Source organism: Augochlora pura, chromosome 4, assembly GCF_028453695.1.
Source record: "Augochlora pura isolate Apur16 chromosome 4, APUR_v2.2.1, whole genome shotgun sequence".
NCBI lineage: Eukaryota > Metazoa > Arthropoda > Insecta > Hymenoptera > Halictidae > Augochlora > Augochlora pura.
Genome location: NC_135775.1, coordinates 1,682,142 through 1,703,261, shown reverse-complemented (window position 1 = coordinate 1,703,261; position 21,120 = coordinate 1,682,142). Strand labels below are relative to the sequence as shown.

General features: G+C 41.9%; 4 protein-coding genes across 15 annotated transcripts; 2 read left to right on the top strand and 2 right to left on the bottom strand.

Annotated features, from left to right (window-relative positions):
* Positions 1-244: 244 nt before the first annotated feature.
* On the top strand, positions 245-1,249 carry Cia30 (complex I intermediate-associated protein 30). The gene is made up of 2 exons (XM_078178216.1): positions 245-606; positions 681-1,249. The coding sequence occupies exons 1-2, from the start codon at positions 245-247 to the stop codon at positions 1,195-1,197; spliced, it is 879 nt and encodes a 292-aa protein (XP_078034342.1). The 3' UTR covers positions 1,198-1,249.
* Positions 866-3,994, bottom strand: Cls (cardiolipin synthase). Of its 5 annotated transcripts, none has more exons than XM_078178218.1 (5): positions 2,855-3,994; positions 2,548-2,647; positions 2,071-2,419; positions 1,744-2,001; positions 866-1,548 (listed from the first exon to the last, which is right to left on the bottom strand). In XM_078178218.1, exons 3-5 carry the CDS (start codon positions 2,407-2,409, stop codon positions 1,282-1,284), a joined length of 864 nt encoding a protein of 287 aa, XP_078034344.1. In that variant the 5' UTR covers positions 2,410-2,419; positions 2,548-2,647; positions 2,855-3,994; the 3' UTR covers positions 866-1,281. The 5 variants fall into 5 exon arrangements, with proteins under 5 accessions (XP_078034344.1, XP_078034346.1, XP_078034343.1 ...); XM_078178220.1 differs by having other exon boundaries at positions 2,071-2,414; XM_078178217.1 differs by lacking the exon at positions 2,855-3,994 and having other exon boundaries at positions 866-1,200; positions 1,282-1,548; positions 2,548-2,848.
* A 22-nt stretch (positions 3,995-4,016) lies between these two features.
* Syt14 (Synaptotagmin 14) lies at positions 4,017-11,898 on the top strand. 4 transcript variants are annotated; one of them, XR_013493831.1, is made up of 9 exons: positions 4,017-4,266; positions 7,000-7,188; positions 7,320-7,454; positions 7,530-7,666; positions 8,076-8,252; positions 8,343-8,663; positions 8,752-9,105; positions 9,224-9,487; positions 9,601-11,898. XR_013493831.1 is itself a non-coding variant. In XM_078178208.1 (8 exons), exons 1-8 carry the CDS (start codon positions 4,233-4,235, stop codon positions 9,434-9,436), a joined length of 1,560 nt encoding a protein of 519 aa, XP_078034334.1. In that variant the 5' UTR covers positions 4,017-4,232; the 3' UTR covers positions 9,437-11,898. The 4 variants fall into 4 exon arrangements, 2 of the variants coding, with proteins under 2 accessions (XP_078034334.1, XP_078034335.1); XR_013493830.1 differs by having other exon boundaries at positions 9,224-9,875; positions 10,900-11,898; XM_078178208.1 differs by having other exon boundaries at positions 9,224-11,898.
* Positions 11,899-14,646: 2,748 nt separating this feature from the next.
* Positions 14,647-20,978, bottom strand: LOC144468614 (pre-mRNA-splicing factor ISY1 homolog). Of its 5 annotated transcripts, XR_013493832.1 has the most exons (6): positions 18,861-20,978; positions 17,163-18,437; positions 16,929-17,051; positions 16,679-16,835; positions 15,612-15,717; positions 15,512-15,535 (listed from the first exon to the last, which is right to left on the bottom strand). XR_013493832.1 is itself a non-coding variant. In XM_078178214.1 (5 exons), the coding sequence occupies exons 2-5, from the start codon at positions 15,612-15,614 to the stop codon at positions 14,676-14,678; spliced, it is 717 nt and encodes a 238-aa protein (XP_078034340.1). In that variant the 5' UTR covers positions 15,615-15,717; positions 16,679-16,701; the 3' UTR covers positions 14,647-14,675. The 5 variants fall into 5 exon arrangements, 4 of the variants coding, with proteins under 4 accessions (XP_078034340.1, XP_078034336.1, XP_078034338.1 ...); XM_078178214.1 differs by lacking the exons at positions 16,929-17,051; positions 17,163-18,437; positions 18,861-20,978 and adding exons at positions 14,647-15,047; positions 15,118-15,436 and having other exon boundaries at positions 15,513-15,535; positions 16,679-16,701; XM_078178210.1 differs by lacking the exons at positions 15,512-15,535; positions 15,612-15,717 and adding an exon at positions 16,286-16,597.
* Between the last annotated feature and the right edge of the window lie 142 nt (positions 20,979-21,120).

Below are 21,120 nucleotides of genomic sequence, written 5' to 3'. Positions count from 1 at the left end.
TGCGTTAATTTCGGTTACCGCCGCTTTCTATCAGTATGGCGTTGCACAAGTTCCGCTGATCACTTCGTCGAGGAGCCTTCCTTCGCCTAACGTTCTACACGGAGAATTGAATAGCATAAGACAATGTGTAGATAATTAATAAACGTTCGAATGACATTGTTTTAGAACCCTCAACAATGAATGTTATTTATTTAACGAGGATTGTGCAGTTTGTGACCTAAATAAAATATATGTTGCGTGTACGATGTCTCGGGTATTGCACTTGTGTTCAAAAATTTCGAACGCTGGCACGCGAACGTTTCATAACGGTAGATGTATGCTAGGATTTTGGGAACCAGAGAGATCGAATTATCCGGTAGTATACGATGACGTAGAGAAACGAAAAAACTTGAGCTTGCTGGAAAGATTTAAAGCAAGATGCCGCGACTTCAAAGTAGAGAGTACATTACTACTCAAAGAAATGCGGAACATTTTCAACATTTATCCTAACATGATAATACCAGATGTAGAAGATGTGATTTGGAAGTTCGATGGAACGTTAGATAGTCGGAAACAGTGGGTATTAACCTGCGACAGCGATTATAACGAAGGTTTCTCGACTGCTAAGTAAGCATCCAATGCATAGACACCCTGATTCAAGTTGTAGAAAATTATTTATGTTTCTCTAATTTTTCATTCAGGTTAGACTTCACGCGTACCGGTACAGGGCTGTTTCATGGTTATCTAAGTCCTCGTGTACCTAAGGACGGTTCAATCGGGAGAGCTGGTTATTGTAATATAACTACCATACGAAAAACCAAATCCTTTCAAAGAAAGGCTACGTACGATTTCTCTGGTTACAATAGCTTTGTTTTGAGAGTACGAGGAGACGGAAGATGTTATATGTTAAACGTGTTACAAAAAGGAGAATTTGATATTACGTGGAATCATGCTTTCCATTATTTCCTGCAAACCACAGGTGGTCCTTATTGGCAGCACGTTAAAGTACCATTCGCAAAATTTCTATTTGCCACAAAGGGTGTGATACAAAACGATCAGGAGCCTATGCCAACGTCTACAATAACGAATTTCGGGATCACGCTCGGCGATAAGATCGAGGGTCCTTTTCAGTTAGAAATTGATTATATCGGAGTATGTTATGATCCAGCTGTGTTCGAGTCGTGTGCTTATGAAACGGTTGATATCAGAGACTTGTAACTACTGTAAATAAAATATAATAGATTTATAAAGACGATAACAATGTATTTCTTGTGCTCAGGAAAAATCATACACATTATGTACCTATTGAGACGGTTTTGTATCCGTCTTTTTGCCTAGTAGCTTATACGTATTTTTCGATAATAAGTAGCTAATACCACCTGCCAACGTTGTCAATGCTGTGACATAACACAATCCTACCAGAACCGGGTGATTTACAAAATGAAATATAGGAGCAGCCAGGGTCCCAGCAACAAAGAACAATTGAATGCCTGTGTTAATTTTACTTATGTATGTTGGTGCTAACTGTACAGTCGCATGTGTTGGATCAAAATACCTCGCCAAGGTTTTCTGAAACATGTCAATGAATAGATAAGAGAACTTTTAGATTAACGCTTTCCTTGTCCCATATTACTGTACACATTTCATTTTGATTTTTATACTAGAGTTTGCAGATATAGACAGTTGTTTACCCGGTTAGATTTATTTATATAAATTAATCCTATAATATGGCACAGAGAGAATGTTTCTTTGCGAGATACATACTGGTGGAGGTAAAGAACGATATCTAATGTAAGAAGCAGCAGAAACCAAGGCAACGTCCCTCACAACAACAAGACATGTCAGAGGTATGGGAACCAATCCGACCCAAGCCAGAGATAGGAACAATGTGCCCACAAGCAATTTATCCGCAACTGGATCTAGAAAACTACCAAGCTTCGAAGCTTGGGACGTCCATGTACGTGCAATCCATCCATCTGCCATATCACTGAATCCTGCAATTATTAAAAGCCACAATGCTACCTGTAATATAAGCGAAAAACATTAGTACAACCATGTCACATTGATATTTTAGATGTTGTTACGTGTTACCTGGTAATCCTGGGACAAAATTAAATAACTCAAATAAGGCGACGTTACGATTCTACCCATGCAAAGAAAGTTCGGTATCGTCCAAATGTTCTCCTTCTCTATAATCTCCTCCACTTTTCGTTTGGTCTGTTTAATGTCTTGGATTATCTGCGACCTCAACGCTTTTCTCCTAGCGATTCGTTCATTTTTCGCTACGCAGTTCTTACGATTGTTACCGATTCCAGTCGAATAGACGCTCGCACGATAGGTTATATATTGCTTCAAACATTTTTCTAACAAGTATTTATTCAATGTTGCCGTCCGCTTGAAACGCAATATGGTACAATAGCTCATAACCATTTTTCCTGTGCTTGGAACGGTATAAAGAAAAAAGAAATAATAATAATAAATGTCGTTGTTTCGTGGCGTAATATCAAGCTCATTACTTAATTTTGAATTTTCACATTTCGTAGCATTGAAAAATTGTGTGCTATGTACCTACGACACGAAACACGGATGACTTAGAAGAATTTTTACCGTACAAATGTATTTCGACTAAAATTTCAAGCCCTCCGAATCGTCTTTAACCTTTCGAGCACTAAAATTAAAGAAATTCGTCAGAAGCAGCTTCTCATTTCTGTACATGTTTTTAATTAGACAGCATTCTCACGAACGTCCGATCTGATTTAATAGACGTGCAACGAAGCTTTCGTCGAATGCGTTTCACTCGACATCGTGTTAACCGAAAGCTTCCGTGAGAGGTTATGTTAACCAATAACAAATAACGCATGTGGTTACAGCTTACCCCTACAAACTTAAACATTGTTGAGTCTCGTAACGCGATACAAATCAATTCGAAATCGTTTTGCCTTTGTACATAAACAAAAGAACCAATTACAAGATCGATACAACAATTTTATTGATAATTTTTTACTAGGTATGTTTTAAATTAAAGGGACATGATTATCTACAACTTCTACAAGAGAATCGTACAATATGGCAGGATGAATGGCAATATCTATAGTTATAAAATAAAGAGAGTTATGTTCATCAATAATAGACTAAACTACGACGTTGTGGAATAAAATTATCGATCCTATTTCGATTAACATTTAGCATCGTTTCGTAACCGAGGAAAAATCGACAAAAGCAGCCGCCATCATAAGATATATTTACATACGTTGATATTTTTCGAATACACGAGTGAAGATGCGTTAATAAAATATCGATTATCGATAACGTAAACCACATCGTTTTTCGATATTCATGCCTCGACTTCCATGTGAAAATAACAATTTCGAAAGAATAATATCCCCGCGTTCGAACGCTACGAACGTTTAAACGATCCCATTCCCGCTCTTTTGATTTATCAACCACCGATTTCCATCTCATCAATCATATCAATCGCCAATCAAGAACTTTGCAGCCAGCGATTCTAAGAGAATCTTGCCGTCGACTCTAACGTTGCGTAATAAAAAGTGGGCTGTTCCGTTAAAAAAAAAAAAAGAAAATCCTGCCAACGCGACCTTGACCCGCCTGCTCGAGATGAAACGGTTACGACCAATTCAGTAGAATTTCTAATATCTCGCCGCTCTTGTCTAGGCCATTGTTTCCAAGAATGCTTTCTTTCCAACATATAACGTTATCCTGCGTAAACGACCGTTTCTGGAGCTTTCGAAGGATCCTGCGCAAAAATATCACGCGAATAAAACAACAAACAATCTCCCCGCAATCATTTGCGCCGCACCGAACCGTTCGATTCGACGGAACGGAATGTATTAGCGGGAATCGTTTCCGAACGATTCCAGAACATTATCTCGCGACTCGATTCGCGAATGAGAACCGCTGCCGATCGGGCTGCCCCTCGTCGGAGCAACCCCGCGGTCACGGAGGGCGCAGGCGTACAGCTGGTCGAGGGTATTGCAGGCGCACACGTCTCGGCGAGCAACAGAGTGCTGTGTGTACAACCCCCGCCCACGTATTATTATTCGGTCAGCTCGTGCAACCACGTTTCCACGGGGGATCCGCGACACGGGCGAGGAACCGCGAGAGCTCCTCGTGTCGGAGAACAAGGCCCGCACCGAGGCGCGGATGATGAGTCGATTATACGACGCCGAGAACTCGCCGCGTCCGAACGATACAACTACGTAAGAGGAAGGCTTTAATGCGACACAAGGACGAGCATGATTCTGGCTGGATCAGACCATTTACTGGCGGGTAAGTCCACTATACCACCCTCCGTGATATGTGCCACGGCTAAGCGGATCAGGGGGATGCTTGATCGATCTCTCGTCCTCGCGAGACAACTGCTGCTCGACGAATTTAACAGCGACACGAGCTAATTCCAGCTCGAGTTATTCGTTACACGCCGCCCGACATTACCTGCCGACACATGTGTGCTGTGTTGCCCAACCAACGTTCAACTTTTTCCTCGTTCCGACAAATTGTGACACGGGCCTGTGTGCATGGCTGCAAGTGGTCTACGTGACGGGGCTGCACGCTCGTGTGCGTGCACGCTCGACCGTGCCATGTCGCGTTCCCATTGGTGTCCGTGCGCAGCGGTGGTGGAAGTGTTGCATATCGGGAGGGTTGCATACGCGTAGGATGAGCTGCACGCTCGCAAAATTTTCGTTCATCGTTCGGCAACTCTGCGGGCTCGTTTCTTTGTTCGTTCGCTGTCGCGATTAGGCTGCACGTGGCGTGCACCAGCCGCGAAAGCCTGCACGCGTCCCTCGTGTCGCAGCAATAATTACGACGTTGAATCGAACATGAGTTCAGAGCAAATCAGAGATCTTATATACTTATATGTATACTGAGGCAGAAATCGGAATAAATACATTTTTATCAAGTCGAGTCTTAAGTTCGTGCCGCGAAGTATTTAAACAAAATGTGTGCACAGAACGGCGCGATCTTATGACCCGACTTAATAGAATCGTTTACGAGTCATTTGAAGGTTATACAAGTTCTTTCTGTCTTTCGAGACGCGTATGTATTCAAGAACGACTTATGGAGGATGAAAAATGCTTTCGCGATCCGAGAGGGAGGGAAATACCGATGATCCATGGCGTGGACGGTGGGTCGAGCCTAGTATACTCTCGTTGTCATGACACCTGGGTGCCGTGGTGTTTCGAGAACGATCCGCTCGGATTCCACGCGTATGGGCATCGATCCTCGAAACGGCAGGACTGTCCATTCGCGTTCAGGCGGCCGTTAGAGAATGTATTTCGAGGCGGACCGGCACGCTTCTCGTCTGCAATGCGCAAAACGAGAAGTTTTCTGCACGAGCTTGCTGCGCGGCGCCTCGGATATTGCACGGTTCCGTCGTCAAAGGCCGGCCGATTATAATTATCGCCGCCCGTGGACACGTGCGATCGAACCGAGCCCCCTCGGAAACGGAAACGGAATTTTCCAAAGGCGCGTGCTGGCCCCCTGAGTCAGGCCCCGACCGGACTCGCGCAATATTGCGACGGTGGCGGCGCGCAGTGACTCGGCTCGACGATTTCTCAGTCATTTTCGAGTCACTTTCGTACCCGGTTATGCTCTGGGACGTTAAGTAGACTAGTTTAATGGTTTAGTAGGCGATACGTAAAAATGTTTTTCTTCCAATACTGCAATATTTTTGCCGAAATATTGGCGTTGAAATTTTTCGAATCGAATGCATTCGTTCTCGAGGGGAGTTTGTCCCGTTTTTAACAGGGACGAAGGTAGACTTTTTCCACCGAGTGTACACGCGACAGGAAACATTTTTTAATACCAGCACTTTACGGAAAGTGGGCCGACACACCGCTCGAGCCGGAACGACGTTGTAAACGACAATATTGCTTTTTTGCCGGCCATTCTTTTAGTGCATCGTAAAAGGTGCCACTTATACGTGCACGAAACATCGCTCGAGCATCTCTGACAAGGGGAAACAACGATTGAAACTATTAAAATTACAATTTCAAATTAAAATGATTATTAACAAAATTAAAATCATTTTTGTAAAAATATCCGCGATAATGGCTTAGCGGGCATTTCGGCAGGGTGTCGTTGGATTCTTTGATCCGCAGCATGGTAGGACGACGGTTATCCGCGACAGCAATTGGAGCGACTGTTAATTATTCCAGGTCGTTACGGCGTAATGCGTCGCCGGTGTTTGAACGCGTTCGATATATGCCAAACGGCGCGTACGACCGCCGGTCGCGAGGGGGGAGGACGGGCGAGGGAGCACGGGTGAATGCCTTTCCCCGTACCCGATAAATAACCGCCCTTTCGAAGGACACCTTTTCTCATCCCTTGCGCCTTTTTCCTTCTACGGAAGAATTTAAATCCTGCGCACGACCCAATTAACTGATGATACTAATCATCCAATAGTGACAGAATCCAGACTAGCTACAAATTCAAAATCCGAACAACTTTATTTTATTTACTAATATATGTACTTTATTAATACGTATATCAGACAATTTCAACAATAATTTGTTCAAAGCGCAATTAAAACTAGTTACGCCTTTCTAACAATACGGAAAAATCTGTCCACGAATTCGTACGTTTGGCCCACTGGCACCGATCCGCGGGCGACCCTAGTCGCCGGCGCAGAAAGGGTTAACGACTTTCTCGAGCATCAATGAATGACAAAGCGCGGAACAATGAGGAAGAACCGCGTAAATGGCAAAGTGCATCGGCAGGGCTGCCTGCCGCTGGATTCCAGCCCCGTCGACGAAAATAGATATCGTAAAATATCATAGGCGAAGCACGCTATAGTTAAATTAACTCGCGGAAGGAAACAAACAAACGCGGGCAGCCCAGGCTTTGTACTTTAAACGAAATTATTGCAGTGGGGCAAACTTGCGATTCCCTCAGAGGAAATATCGTTGACCTCTTCGACGAGATCGGTCGCGAAGGATGGGGATGGAAAACGATCGCGTTTGAAATATTCCATCGAATTAACTGCATCCGCCTGATTTTCAGTACCTGTAGAAGCGACAGCGTTTCTAGCTGCCGTTGCTGGTTTCGTGTTCCTACTGTTGGCACTGTTTTTGTACCTGTCGCGGAAGTGGTGCTTCACCCCGCCGTCCACGACCACGCTCTTTGGCGGCGTCTGCGTGCCCTTATGCGAGTCCAACAACAGCTCCACTTCTCAGATCGCGAAGAACATAGGTAACCGTTCCGCTTCTTTCAACCTAACAATTTGTCACAATTCTTCGGACAAAATCCTTTCCATTTTCGAACAAATATTTCAAATACATACATATACGTGCACAAAATTAACGTTCGATTTTCCGTCGCAGGAAAGGCATTCTCCTACTCGGATCCAGAGACTAGGTCCGACTCGGAAGAGGACGCCCTCCGTCGATTGAACCCGCGACCACCGCCGCCCCCGGACACTCTCACCATACAAGCCGAAGATGGTCCGACCATTGTCGGTAAGTGGCAGCCACTGTCGTCACCGAAATTACCCTGAACGGATACTATAGATTTCGAAACCGATACCTTTTCAGACGCTGGCACCACATCCGGCAGCTGCACGGAGGAGCACAGCCCCGCCGAGCAACAACAGGTGAACCAGGAACTAAACTGCGAAGACGCGGTTTCCACGTATTGCGATCGAATATCGTGTTCACGATCCGAGCCGCTGGTATATTTAAACAATTAATCGGACCCCGGGCGTACGCGCGCGTTCCTCACGCAACCCTCCGCTGCACCGTATTGTAAAACAATCGTTACGCGACGATTGTCGGAACCGTAACATTCACTCCAGGTTGAACGGTTCTTTCTGTTTCGGCCAGGGATTGAAAAGGTTGCGGAAATAGCTGCTTGAAACAGTCATGAAGTTTTCTCGGTTCTCCATAATCGCTTTAAGAACCAAAGACGGTGTCATTAATTCTTTTCAATCTCTGGTTTCGACCCTCTGTGAACCCCACGCCGTTTGCTCGAGTTCAAGAGGTTGATAAAGCGATAAGACTCTCGTGTCGCGTGAACATCCCATAAGCAATTACCGTATTGTATTACTCGGCTTCTAACGAGATGTATGGTTTTTGCTTCAGTGCGTAGTCGATGTCGGGGCACCCAGTCTTTTACTCGGGAACAACGAGCAAGAGGCGGAAGTCGAGCAAAATGGACCGACGACGAACGACGTCATCACGACGATCGGCACCGTCGCCGAAGAAGTGGGCAGCCTCGAGGTCGCGTTTTTGTACGACGCCCCTATGCGCGAGATGACGGTGCGTGTCAGGGTTCCCGACTAAATACAGCAGAGACGCCTCCATCTTAATTCCAACGCTATTATCTTGCTGAATCTGTCTTTCGTTCAGGTACACGTGCTGCAAGGGCGGAACTACCCCGAAGGTATAGGCGGTAGTCAAGTCCGCCTGGTTCTGCTACCGTCGAGGAAGCAGCGCCGCAAAACTCGGGTGCGACAGGGTTCGTCCCCGCAGTACATGGAAAGCTTCCTGCTACCTCGGGTGAACCCCGAGGACGTAAATGCCATGGGAGTCCGGTTGCGAGTCTATTTCTGGGGCGGTAGAATGCGTCGAGAGAGACTGCTCGGCGAGGCCAGGGTCTCCTTCGATCAGATCAATCTTCAGCTCGAAACGACTCTGTGGTTAACGCTACAGACTCCTCCTTCGTCCTCGGTAAATCCTAGAACCCTGATGCTTTTAACTTTCGTTAGAACCCTAGGCTTCTATGTAACACGGCTAAGCTGGCTACGCGATGTTCAAGGTGCAAGACTGGGCGACAACCGGGAGCTTGACTCGCAGCGATTCGACGGGCTCTCAGCAGTCGGTCCAGTCGTACGCCTCGCCCACTGTGCCTCCATACGGCAGCAGCATGAAGGGCGGAAGCGTGGCGGAGATTCTGATCTGCTTGTCGTACAACGGGACAACGGGACGTTTGTCGATAGAAATAATCAAAGGTTCCCATTTCCGGGGTGGCGGTGGCAACGACACCAAGCCGCCGGATACGTATGTTAAACTTGTCATTGTGGACAGCAACAACCACGAGATAGAGCGCTCGAAAACCGGGCTGAAACGCGCTCAGCCGAATCCTCTTTACAAGGAAACGTTCGTGTTCGAGGTAGAGTACCGTTGCCTCGCTCTTTGGGCCGAGTCTGTTACGTGCGAAAGAGGACCAACAGCTGACTGCTACAAACTAGAACTATTATACAAGATACTGATCGGTTTTCTCTGTGCAGATCGCTCTGTTCCAATTGGCGGACGTGACGGTGTTCCTGTCGGTGTACAATCGACGGAGGGGAAGCATGGGAAAGAAAGGGAGAGAGATGATCGGCTGGCTGAGTCTGGGCCTGAACAGTTCCGGGCCCGAGGAGCTCCAGCATTGGAACGACATGAGAGCAGCGACCTATCCGACGCAGGTCCAGCGCTGGCACTCGCTGCTGCGCCCCTGAACGCAGAGTTCCTGTTCACAGAGAAACATTTTACACTAAGGACACGATATGGTACGCATCCAAATGATCGCATCCAATGACGGAGAATACAGTATTTGCGGGAGAACTGTTTACCGGTCGCTGAACCACGCACCAAAACAAAAACACGACCGATCGTTTCACAGCGAGACCGACACACCACCACCGACCGGATAGGGATACGTGTACTCTTTTTAGAGGCGATGCCCGGGTCCCCGCTGAACCCCAACCGGGCCCGTCCACTGCCTGACGCCTGTCTGTGTCGTCGTCGATCCTGCGAACCAGAGCCACGTCGTCATCAACTTTTACGCACGCGAGTAACTCCCGAGTTACAGAACTCTCTATCGATGTACCAAGTACATTACCCCCCTTTTTGATACGCCGGACGGAGTCGTGGGTGGTTTTCTGCGTACGATACTACGTATGTATATCTAATTGACACACTAAACGGCGCAGTACCGCGAGACACCACATTTTCACATGGCCACGCACACACGTAACGCATTTGTTGCAGGGTGTTACCTTCGATTAGCAATGCTTGAAGAGATTTTGTCCGTGATTTAACGACCGCCGTTTGTTGCATACAGAATGTTATAAATTCTTAAGGGAGCGAGCTGGCTCGAATTCCTTTTGTTAAATCGGACGTTTACCTTGGGTTCTACAAAACCGCAGATTCAATAAACGCACAATGGATCCGTAATCTATTTATCGTATGTTCGGATTATGAAATTTAACTTGCAACAACGTCTCCAAGAGTTAGAATATTGCAAGTTGAATCTCGAACACCCTGTGTACATGCACCACTTTACACGTACAAACGGTTACACAGATGAGAAAAGGTATCTCGTTCGTCTTGGTCACTTTGACTCCAACAATACGTTTCTTGCACGTTCGCTCTTGTCTCCAAACTCGAATAATGTTCATAATGTTTATATGTGTAGTGGCTATAAATTTCAACATTCGTTATCGAGATATTCGTAAAATATAGACTATCCTAAAGTCGGTAATTTCGAAGTGGGCGTTACCAAATAACGTTTAATCATTGAAAGTTCACAATTTACAGTAGCGCGTAATTAAATTGCACCTCTTCCCCTTGAATTTACAGTTTCATGAACATTCAAGTGTATCGCATTGCTAACTATTCCAAATTCTTTTAGCACGTCCACTCGATAATCGTGCACAGTCACGTCCGAAGGTCGGCGACGCGACGGTGACCAGGACGAACGAAATTAATCTGTTTGGAACACGTTGTACGCGGGCAAGAGCATTCTTTTTCGGTCTTGATTTCAATGGCATAGGACCACGAAAAAGAAAGGGCGGCAAAGAGAAAAAAGAAAAAAAAAAGACAGTACGAAACCGTGGTATAAATAACTCTTCGACTCGATTATGTGCCTGAGCCAATCTTGATCGTTTAGTTTTTACTTTGTGCCTTTCACCATTTTTAGGCCGCGTGCCTGTCGACGGAGAATCGTCGTGGGATACACAGCCGGGTCGAGAGTTCGCTAAAAGCAAAACGTACAATTCTCACGTTCATTTAAATCGCTCTCCCTACCGTCGTCCGTCACCAATAATCCGTCTCACGGCTTCGCGACACTTTTCTCAACGGACATTCACGAACGCCCGATCCGACACACCGCGGATCCTGGGTCGGTCCCGATCCATCCGGAAACACACGACACGACGGACGGTTCGAGAATGGATTGACTCGCGAAATCGCTAAATTAACCCCTTGTGAGGGGGTACCCTCCGATGGAAGCGATTGATCTTTCGTCGCGGCGCGCCGACGAGACGTTAACAGGGTTCTATGGAAAACGCGAAGTTAAGGAAATTATCAGAGAGTACATCGGCCGATACAACGCGTTAGTCAATTAGACTAGAACAAGAAAAGCGTTATCGTTTTGTCTACAAGCAGTCGCTTTCGGTACCTCGAGCTCTTTTCCATGTACATTTTTCCGTGTAGGATACTACCATTTTTTGGCACCTCATTTCGAACACGCACCGCGGTCACACCTTTCTCTTGTACAGCGATTGTAGATAAGGCGGTAGGCTACCGAAAAAATGTTCTCCGTCGCATTGCGCATCGTTTAGAAAATTGCGACGACACAGAGTCCGATGGAATGGTTCGTTTCATCGTTTTAAAGGGCGAAAGGATGTTCCAGATGCCGTGTATCTTCTTGGCCGTTTCGATCGGAGGGTTCCCTTAATTGCGACGATCCTGCGGCCGTTGCTATCCGATTTCGAGCAACCGACGACTCGAAGAGGAACGCGAGGCTGTGAAATTCTTGTGTACACTTTCGTTTCTCGCGCGTTCGCCGCTTCCTCCGTACGGTCACGTTCGCTGATCTCCATCCGAATTAGTTACAGTCGGCCTTGGAACAGAGAACAAAGATTTTCAAATTGTGATGCAATGGAAGACACGTATTTATAAAAATAATAACAACGTGTGTAAAACTCTTTTTGAAAGTCGCTTGTTTGATCGCCGTTGCATAGGCAACCGGATACCCAAGCATATGGTTCGCTGTACTTCCTTCAACAATTGCCTGTATTCGTGAAATATCACAAAACTATTTGGAACTCTCCACTTTTCTAACATTGTGAGCACCGATTTGTGCTTTCGTGACAAGAACGTCTCAAATATCGAAGCTTGACAATTATTTATAACGTCTGGTTGCCTACGCGATCGAACGTGGTCGATAGAGTCGTTGGAAAGCTACCACCGAAGGCAGTATTACTGGTCGGCGAACGTGTTGCGACGCGGGCAGCGAGCAATTGAAAATTCGAAGCTTAAATTAAGCTTCATTAGACTCTGCTAGACGATCGTCGTGAGCGCAAAAATATTCGCACCCGGCGCTTTCTTCGTGCGGTACGCGGTGTTCCCTCGTTATCGTCCCACGATCCGACACAGCGAAACACTGCGGCGCGGCGAACTCTATTTTCTACTGGCTGGGCGATCGGGGGTGGCACCGTGCGACTAGTTCTCCCACGTTGCAACGACGGGAACAGAAACGGGATGCTAAGGGGGGAACGCTGTAGATGATGAAATGCGCGAGCGTATGTATGTGTACGTGTATGAGTGACATATAAAACGTGCGAGCGACTCGATCGGGGCGTTGAGGGGTTAAACGGTTGGCCATTTTTGGGGGGACGGTATACGAGGACAGAGACTCACAATTCAAAACGACGCACAATAAACTCGCAGAAGCGCACCCCGTAAACGCAGATGTGATCATAGAGTTGATATAATTACTTTAATTAAAAAAAAAAAAACAAAGAGTTTAGAGGCATACCACGTTGTACGAGTAACGCGTGAATAATGATAGAACGTAGACGAAAATACCGTAAAACGATCCACGCGTTTATACACGTATTGCGGATGATGGGGATTGGATTCAACCGAGCGAAGCGAGCGACTGATTAATGGGTTTCATGACTTATATACATATACATACCTATAAATATATTATATATTTATGTGTGCATATATATATACGTAATGAACAAGAAAAACAAGAAATAACAGATGTTGTGAATCGTTCAACGCTTGACTTTTTCAAGCTTTAGTGTTTTAGGTAATTAACGATGATTAATCCATGCTCGAACTATTCTCTCCTCCACTTTCTCTCGTTTACGTCTTAGTGTGTATGTAACGCGTTACGACGGCATTTTGCAGGGACTCAGAAGTCATGTTTCCGGTACCCGACAATTTCTCTATTGATTCATTCAGTTTTTGCCACGTTGGCGCGAGACGATACGGAATAACGAACACTTTCCTATCGGCTTTTCGCTCGGCGACGTTACGCGAACGTTTTTACGCGCGCGAGATATGGGGGAACAGGTGGCGATCGAGACGAGACGCTGATCACCGTTTCGGTGCCGGTAACGAAGGAATTTCGAGAGTTTTCGCGGGAACGTCGAGAGACCATGGTGGAGAGACGCGCGGCGTGCGAACCGATCGTTCGCGTCTACTTTGATAAGCCCTTTAAAAGCGTAGCGAGATCCTAGCTAGCGTTCCTTAGGATACTTTTCACTTCTGAGTCCTGGTGACAGGAGAATTGTACATTTGGTACGGTCTGTTTATAAGCATCACGATGATCGCGCGAAGCTTCGTGTGCAAAGAAACGGAATAATGAAAAGAGGATGTTGTTCGTTAGCCCTTCGTGTACAGAATTATGTTACTTTTCATCTGTATTGTATACGTCGAAGACCGTTGGAAATATTGACAATTTTGGATTCAATTGCTACGAATTTAATGAACGTTCATGTGCTTCAATGATATGAAGGGCTAGTCGATGGGCGGCGCTTTTTCAGGGTAATTTCTATACCTTCCATTGTTTCCAATTCGTAATGTATTATCGAGACCATATAGAGGTGTAGTAAGATTTTGGTAATGCTGTTCAATTAATTTGAATCCTTTACCAAGATGGAAAAGTTTTAGAAGAGTTTCTAACTATGGATGACACGACTGTTAATCGGTAATAATAATTTCGTAGAAAACATTCAAATTTGTTGAACAGCTTCGTCAGTGACATTCTAATGAAAAAGTATGCGATCCACGGGGACAATTATACTGCGATGGGGATAGTCCAAGCATGGCCTTGAGCGAACAAATTGATTTTGTTTGGGAGTGTAGTTGACGGCGACCGAGGGGAACTCGGTTGAAAACGCTTTAAAACATTGATCAGACGGCGGGAACGTATGGGAATGTTGAAATCTTTATTACTTAAGTAACGTTATCGACGACGTATCGGACGTACACGTCGAATTATAATTCTCACGCTAACTCGTAAGTTGCATTGTTCACCGGTGTTCTAATTCTAATGTGTCGTTAGATCGGACAGTTCCATTATCAATAGGGAAATGAAGAGAATGATTTACGAGTAACGATCGCGAGGATTATAAACAGACTATGGTTGAATTTTTATCTATATATTTTATCTACAGCACTGTCTCTCTCTCTTTCTCTCTCTCTCTCCTCTCTCTCTATCTCTCTTGATAAGTATTAAATTGAAGTTTGAACGTCTACTGCACAAAGTAATTACCTTAATCAATGTTATAACTTACAAATTAAAATTAATATTAATACTAATAATAATAATAAATAAAAATTATTATTATATCTGTCGCGTTTTATAAAAAGTGTACTCTAATACAATTAAACGAATAAACTTACGAAATAGTTGTTATTGAACACGTATGAAAAGAGATACAAAAATAAAACCTGTCAAAGTACATATTTCTCTAACAGCTCTTGCTTCTTTCTTGCGAGCAATGCTTCCTGAATGTCTTGCTGCGATGGTATCGCTCTTTGCGCAGTGATTTCTATCTCCGGCTCGGGTTCCGGTTCGTTTTTCTCATTCTGCTCCTCCCATTCTTGCACAGCTTTCTCTCTAGCTTCCTGTTCTGCTTTCTGTTCAAGCGGCAACAAAATTCCGTCATCGTCGTCCCTGTACCCGTAATAATCAGCGTCGATGTCCTTCATTAATTCCGCGCGCGTTTTCCGAGGTGGCGGCGGAGGTTCCTGCTCGAAAAGCTCTCTAACCCCTGGCAGTTCTTTAGCCGCTCCAAAATATTTGTATCCACGATTGCCGGGGACCTGCACGAATTTTTTATATTGTTATATTCGGTTGGATAAAAAAGGCATTGAAAAAATATAGATGTTTCACCTCGCGACCCTCGTGATCCAGCATACGTGGCCCCACTCTAGAGTAATCTGGACCTCCTAGCTCCTTTATTTGCGCTTCCCAATGCCGCTTTTCTCTTAGCAACTTATTGATCTCGTCATTCAAGTCTCTGATCCTGAATTCTCCCAGACCAGCATTCTGTATCTGGGCCACTTTCTTTGCGATCTCTCTGATTATCTGCATCCTCCATTTCTCTGCTTTCCTTAAGTCCCTGCATTCCGATGCCAAGTACGGCCTCCTCTCCTGCTCCTTCCTGGCTCCTTCATTGTTCTGAGCTGCTCTCCATCGAGCAAGCGTTGTCCTAAAATGATAAACACATGTTTTTTTAACAATTCAAGTTCAGAACTATAAGGATACTTTAATTTCAATACACCTACATTGCCTTCTCTGCGTTTCTTGCCTGAAAGAGAAAACAAATTTTATTAACATTGAAAACTACTTATTTTGGTATATTCTATACTGTTTACTGTACTTACCATTTTCTACAGTGATTATAATAACTTCCAAATATAATATACAAAATCTGTGCTTCCCGTTTCGTACAATTGTATAATTTAAAATTTCACCAGAATTGTTGTTTATCTATGTATATACGTAATAATTAATGTTAATACAGAAATCGTATTTTACACGTAATATGCCGTACATTTGAGGTTATGGCAGTATACACACAACAGTGTTATCACGTGTGCTTGAAATAGTGTGCGTAAAAGACGACACTAATCCGAACGCACTACGAATAATTCGTACCGCTTCGTTCGTAGGATACAATACGAAATTCGGCAAGAATCATTCGCTTCATCAAATCTACGTTATGCGCCACTATACGCAACTTGCTAAACTTTTCGTCAAAATTATCTACATACGATAATTCCGAGATCTACTTTTCCGGCATAGATGACGCCACTGTGCTAAATCCATAGCAGATGTTGATACTGTAAATTTCCATTTTATCATTTATAGACAGTTGAAACAAAGTAACAAGATTATAAACCGTAGCATACTTTCTTTCAAAACTGTATCAACTTTTAATTAGTATAGAAACAAAACTACACCTACAGTAGTTATAATTGTATAATATAAAGTTATAATTGTAATTCTTTCACATAGAAGAGATAATAAAGATGACACTAATCGTAACAATTTCTGTAGTAAGAAAATTTCAATTTATTATAAGTATTATTTTCATGATCAATAACAATGCAACGATATTCTTACATTTTTCCAGCGTCCATTTACTTTTGTCATAACTGCAATCTATTAGTTGTATCACGTTAAATACGATAAAAGTCATGTGTGATATAATTCGTAACTGATAAAGTTTATTATTTGATTAAGCATTACATTAAAGAGTATGATTCTCGACTATCAGTTTTTTATATTTCTAAATTTCATTTGTAACTCGAAACGACGGTTTGATCTGACACCTTTTAGAATTTCTCTGTTCTTCCGTTGACGCGTGCTATGGGAAGTGGAACATCAAGAAACATTAGGGTATATTTGGATTTTTATAAATTCACTTCGACTATTCGTAATACGTTACCTTATTAGTTCTGCTCTTGGTTCCATCTTTTTAATACAATTTGTAGCATCCTGCAACCGTATCTTGCAAGGAATTCGACTTTTCATTGAATTATATGTTGGAAAATTATTTTTTGGAGAAACAGTGGATACTGGTAATTTTTTGGCGTTCGGTGTGGCTAAAAGAATAAGACAGTTAACAATGGAGAATTATTGAAATATAAAAGAAGAAATCTGAATAATAAGCATGGGGGGGATTATGATATATTTACTCAGTGCTCTGTGCCTTTCTTTCAATCGTTGCTGTGCGTCTACAGCAGATTCCAGCTCGGCGAACAATTTCTTATGAATTTCCGCAAAACGTGGAACTTTTTTTTTTGCAGAAGCTTTTAAACCTGAACATGTCAATAATGTTTGTTCTTTACGTAAATTGATTCAGTTTCATAAGATAGTGAAGAGCAAAAGAATTCAATTGCATTTCAGCATTAGAATTCAATGAAGATTACCTAGTTTTTTACTAACAGGAGACCGAGTTTTTGTAATTTTTGAATCACTACGTAACTTGGATGAAGGAGTGACAGATTTAGTAATAGAAATGTTCCTGTTTGTAGCAGCTTCTGAATTTTTTTTAAACGTAGACATAGTACTGCTAACATTGTCCATTCGGGTTAACACAACCATTACATGCTTGGACTCCTTGGCAAATTCCTTCCTCTTGGGTGTAGATGATAATGCAGGTTTAGGTGTACAATTCATGTTTTCTTTCAAACTTGATTTCCTTACTTTTTCATATAAATTGGTTTCCTTACGTTTCACGTTTTTTCTGTCGCGTAATATTTGGCGTAAATTCGGTGTTTCAGGTTCGATAAGTTCGTAAGTATTGTTTTTATTTATTCCATCGTTCTGCTCATCATTTATTGCTAAAGCAGTTACTTCTAGAGCATCAGATGTGTTAAGATTATTTCTCTTAAAATTGCTTGTATTATTTGGGCTGAGTCTTGTAGATCTGGAATCTATTATCTCCCATGAGTTATTACTAATATCTTTGGATATTTCTTGTACAGTGCCAGGAATCTTGTTTGGTAGTCTATGCAATACTACTACTGGATTTTTTAACAGTAAGCTATCCTTTATGGTGTTTTCTCTAATGAAAGCAGCTATGTCAGTGCTATTCAAGTTCATAGATTTCCTCTTGCTCGATGGCGATATTGTTTTATTTTTGTTATAACGAGAAATTTTAGATGTTTTGTTCTTTGATGGCGATACTGTTTTATTCATTATACGAAAAGAAACTGCAGACTTCTTTTTGTTCGACGGCGACAGTGATTTATTCCTATGAATTTTCTTCAATCCTAACAAATTTAACTCCTCAGATTGTTTTAATTTCAGTACAATCTTTGGAGATTTTGAAAATTTCTTGACACTTTGCAGCTTCATAGTTTTTAAATCTACCTTCTCCTCTTTACGTTTTGGCGTTCTATATCTGTGCTCTTTCCATATATTGGTATTAGATAAATTTGATTTTATCGGTGTATTGGCCCTTTCAGAGGACAACTTGAACTTGTTTAATTTTCTCGGTGTCTCCATTTTATAACATGTAATTGTCTCTTTCCGTTTTTAATAATGCCAAGTAATTTATGGGAGACATGCAAAAGACAGCAATCCTTTTGTGACGTTTTTGTGCCAATTATTAAATGGAAATTTATACTGTCAACGGTTTTACTTTGCACACACTTTCTTTTCCCAGTTGTTCTCTTAACAAACAATTAAGTTCATGTACCCTAAAATGTGAACACAAGTATTTACATAACATAATACATAGAAATAGACGTATAATATTAAATAACAGATCTGATATTGAATTTTCCATCAAATTATACAAATATGAACAAACTAAAATTACTTAATTATCTTCTCAAAACAATCACTTAACATTCTTGCAATGTTAATACAGAAGCAAATTTGAAATTTTACACTCGCCTTGTACTTATAAATCTTGACAGTTACAGAAATGCGAAGGATGTATCAAATTCTGAATGTGATCACAAAAAAAAAAAGACAAGAGCGTTCTTACTATAGTCGATAACGATAGCAGAGAGTTTCGTTTGAAATGATGAACCGTTGAACAAAATATACACATGTGCACATGTGACACAGTTGTATTCGGCTATTTGTTGGTTGTACAGCTATAGCATCATACCAACCTGCATCGGGCGGGAAATTCAGATGTTACTCCTTCCCCTTCTTTTAATGTTAACTGCGACGCCGACATTGCGAATCGAAAGGCCATAGGGCCACATCTATCCGATGCAGAACTTTAGTTCCCCATATATTTTATATGTATATATTTCCTAAATCGCGTGCACAATGAACTGTATGCAACTGTGTGTAACCTTGGGCCCGGGATACACGGCACTGTATTCATTATTATTTAGTCAAAATTATAATGTGCTATAATTAGTGGCAAGCGTTGAAAATGGGGAGAGAAATAGCTTCGCTCCGATTGGCTAATTTTTGAATGCTACGACAGGATCCTGTGTTGGATACACGGTAAAATGGTGGGGATAGAAGCGCTTGCTTAGAGAGGAAGTAAACTGTGCAGAAGTTAGAGCTACATTTTATGTATCGTTGCTTCGAAAATAATGCAAAATTACGAAAAACACGGTGCACTATGTTTTATCAAAATGTATAAGGACAATATAATTGTATAGGTTACAGTATAATTATGATTCTTATTTTTCATCTTAGATTGACCTGTAGAATCGTCCTTTGAAATATTTGACATAATCGAACTTTTTCTCGGTGTGTCACTAGGATATTTCCAACTTATGAAAGCTATATTTTTAAGCAACATTATATATATATTTGAATACTGAAGGTATTATGTCGTAGTCGATCGTATACCGTGTTACATTCATATAGCTGCTACCAAATGGAATTAGTAGCAGAATTGGGTACAATTATACGGTCAAACTTTTTCTGTATATGGATCGAAAAGTCACCGACAACGTTATCGACATCTTCGTCGAAATCGCGACAACTCCAATACCGATATAAAAGGTAAATTGGAATCAAAATTTTGTAGATTCCAAACATGTATTCCAAATATGTATAAATAGAACAGTATGAGTAGATTGTGTTGTTACAAAAAGTAATCGTATTGTTATTAAATATTTTCGTAATTTCCGCGTAAAGTGATCTGGGATCGGTTTGTATCGACCAGTCACGATACTAATTCTGTTCAGGATTCAGCGAACGCAAATTATATACGCAGTTTTTTTCTACTAAGTCTCTGTGTATCATTCAATCGTATTACAACGCAACCTCGTCGGATGAATAATATGAGAATACAATGCGGCACGTTAAAAAGTGAAAACTGCGTGACCAAAACAATTGCTCGTGGACAGGAATGATTCACAAAGTGTCTCATACTGACCGAGGGAAGACCAAGAAGGAGACTTTTCTCATTCTTCGGCGATAACATATTCCAAATAGGAAATTTGATCTTTCGATAAACTGATTCCTCTCGAACAGTATGAACTGATTAAATTTACTGTACACGTTGCAAATTACTATTGTATATGAATTATAATCTAAAAATATTCGTTTTGTCTCTATATCACATAAGAACGCATTATGCGGAGGCAGTGCTAACAAAATGCGAAGCGATACGATACGATGCGTTTTCACCACTTTTTCCAGATGTAAATTTATCTGTGTTAATAAATAAAATGATATGTTAGATAGTACTGTTTTCTAAGATTCAAAATATTTTTGTGCTTTCTATAGTAACGTAAAAAATCACGGAACCGAAAATGCTGAACTATTTTGAATAAAAATGATTAAAACCGCGCGTGAGTTCTAGTGCAAAACGCATCGAAACCTTAAGATGTGATTGTGACAGAAATTGTTTATCGGGTTCAACGTGGCTATTCATCGAATGTGATAGCATTTTTGTAAAATCTCTATTTCTACGTAGCAGATGATTATACGATATCAAACATAATCAGTTCAAATTTTTGCAGAACATCGATAAACACATTGAAATTAATGATCTTAGTAAAAATTATATTCGCAAAAGTATCTGCGAACTATAATATATACATGTTTTTTTTTGTGAATTTCTGACCATTTCTCGATTACGTGCGATTATAAATAGATCATTCGCTAAACCAAAGAGACACAATGTTTATACACTTATAAATGTGTTATTCCTAATGCTTAAATTCCAATGTATAGTATATACATAGTATTTATGAATTAATATATAATATAATTTTTGAATGCCTTTCGAATACCGTTTGAATAACAAGAAACTGATTCACACGTCTTATAATAATTCAATTTAAATGAATAGAAATAATAAAATATTAGAAGCGGTATGTGGTACGAAATGATTAAACAGCAAACAGACACTAATTAAAGTGCATACTGAAAGAGAAAATTAATTGGAAAGAACAAAAC

Excerpts from the sequence above, each read along its gene's own strand:
- Cia30 (XM_078178216.1), top strand. The coding sequence starts at position 245 with ATGTCTCGGGTATTGCACTTGTGTTCAAAAATTTCGAACGCTGGCACG. Across the intron at positions 607-680 it reads GAAGGTTTCTCGACTGCTAA|GTTAGACTTCACGCGTACCG; the intron begins GTAAGCATCCAA and ends TTTTTCATTCAG.
- Cls (XM_078178218.1), bottom strand. The coding sequence starts at position 2,409 with ATGGTTATGAGCTATTGTACCATATTGCGTTTCAAGCGGACGGCAACA. Across the intron at positions 2,002-2,070 it reads TTTTGTCCCAGGATTACCAG|GTAGCATTGTGGCTTTTAAT; the intron begins GTAACACGTAAC and ends CTTATATTACAG. Across the intron at positions 1,549-1,743 it reads ATCGTTCTTTACCTCCACCA|AAAACCTTGGCGAGGTATTT; the intron begins GTATGTATCTCG and ends GACATGTTTCAG.
- Syt14 (XM_078178208.1), top strand. The coding sequence starts at position 4,233 with ATGATTCTGGCTGGATCAGACCATTTACTGGCGG. Across the intron at positions 7,189-7,319 it reads TCAGATCGCGAAGAACATAG|GAAAGGCATTCTCCTACTCG; the intron begins GTAACCGTTCCG and ends TTTCCGTCGCAG. Across the intron at positions 9,106-9,223 it reads AGGAAACGTTCGTGTTCGAG|ATCGCTCTGTTCCAATTGGC; the intron begins GTAGAGTACCGT and ends TTCTCTGTGCAG.
- LOC144468614 (XM_078178210.1), bottom strand. The coding sequence starts at position 18,243 with ATGGAGACACCGAGAAAATTAAACAAGTTCAAGTTGTCCTCTGAAAGG. Across the intron at positions 16,836-16,928 it reads AGAAAGGCACAGAGCACTGA|CCACACCGAACGCCAAAAAA; the intron begins GTAAATATATCA and ends TTATTCTTTTAG. Across the intron at positions 16,598-16,678 it reads CCAAGAGCAGAACTAATAAG|CACGCGTCAACGGAAGAACA; the intron begins GTAACGTATTAC and ends CACTTCCCATAG.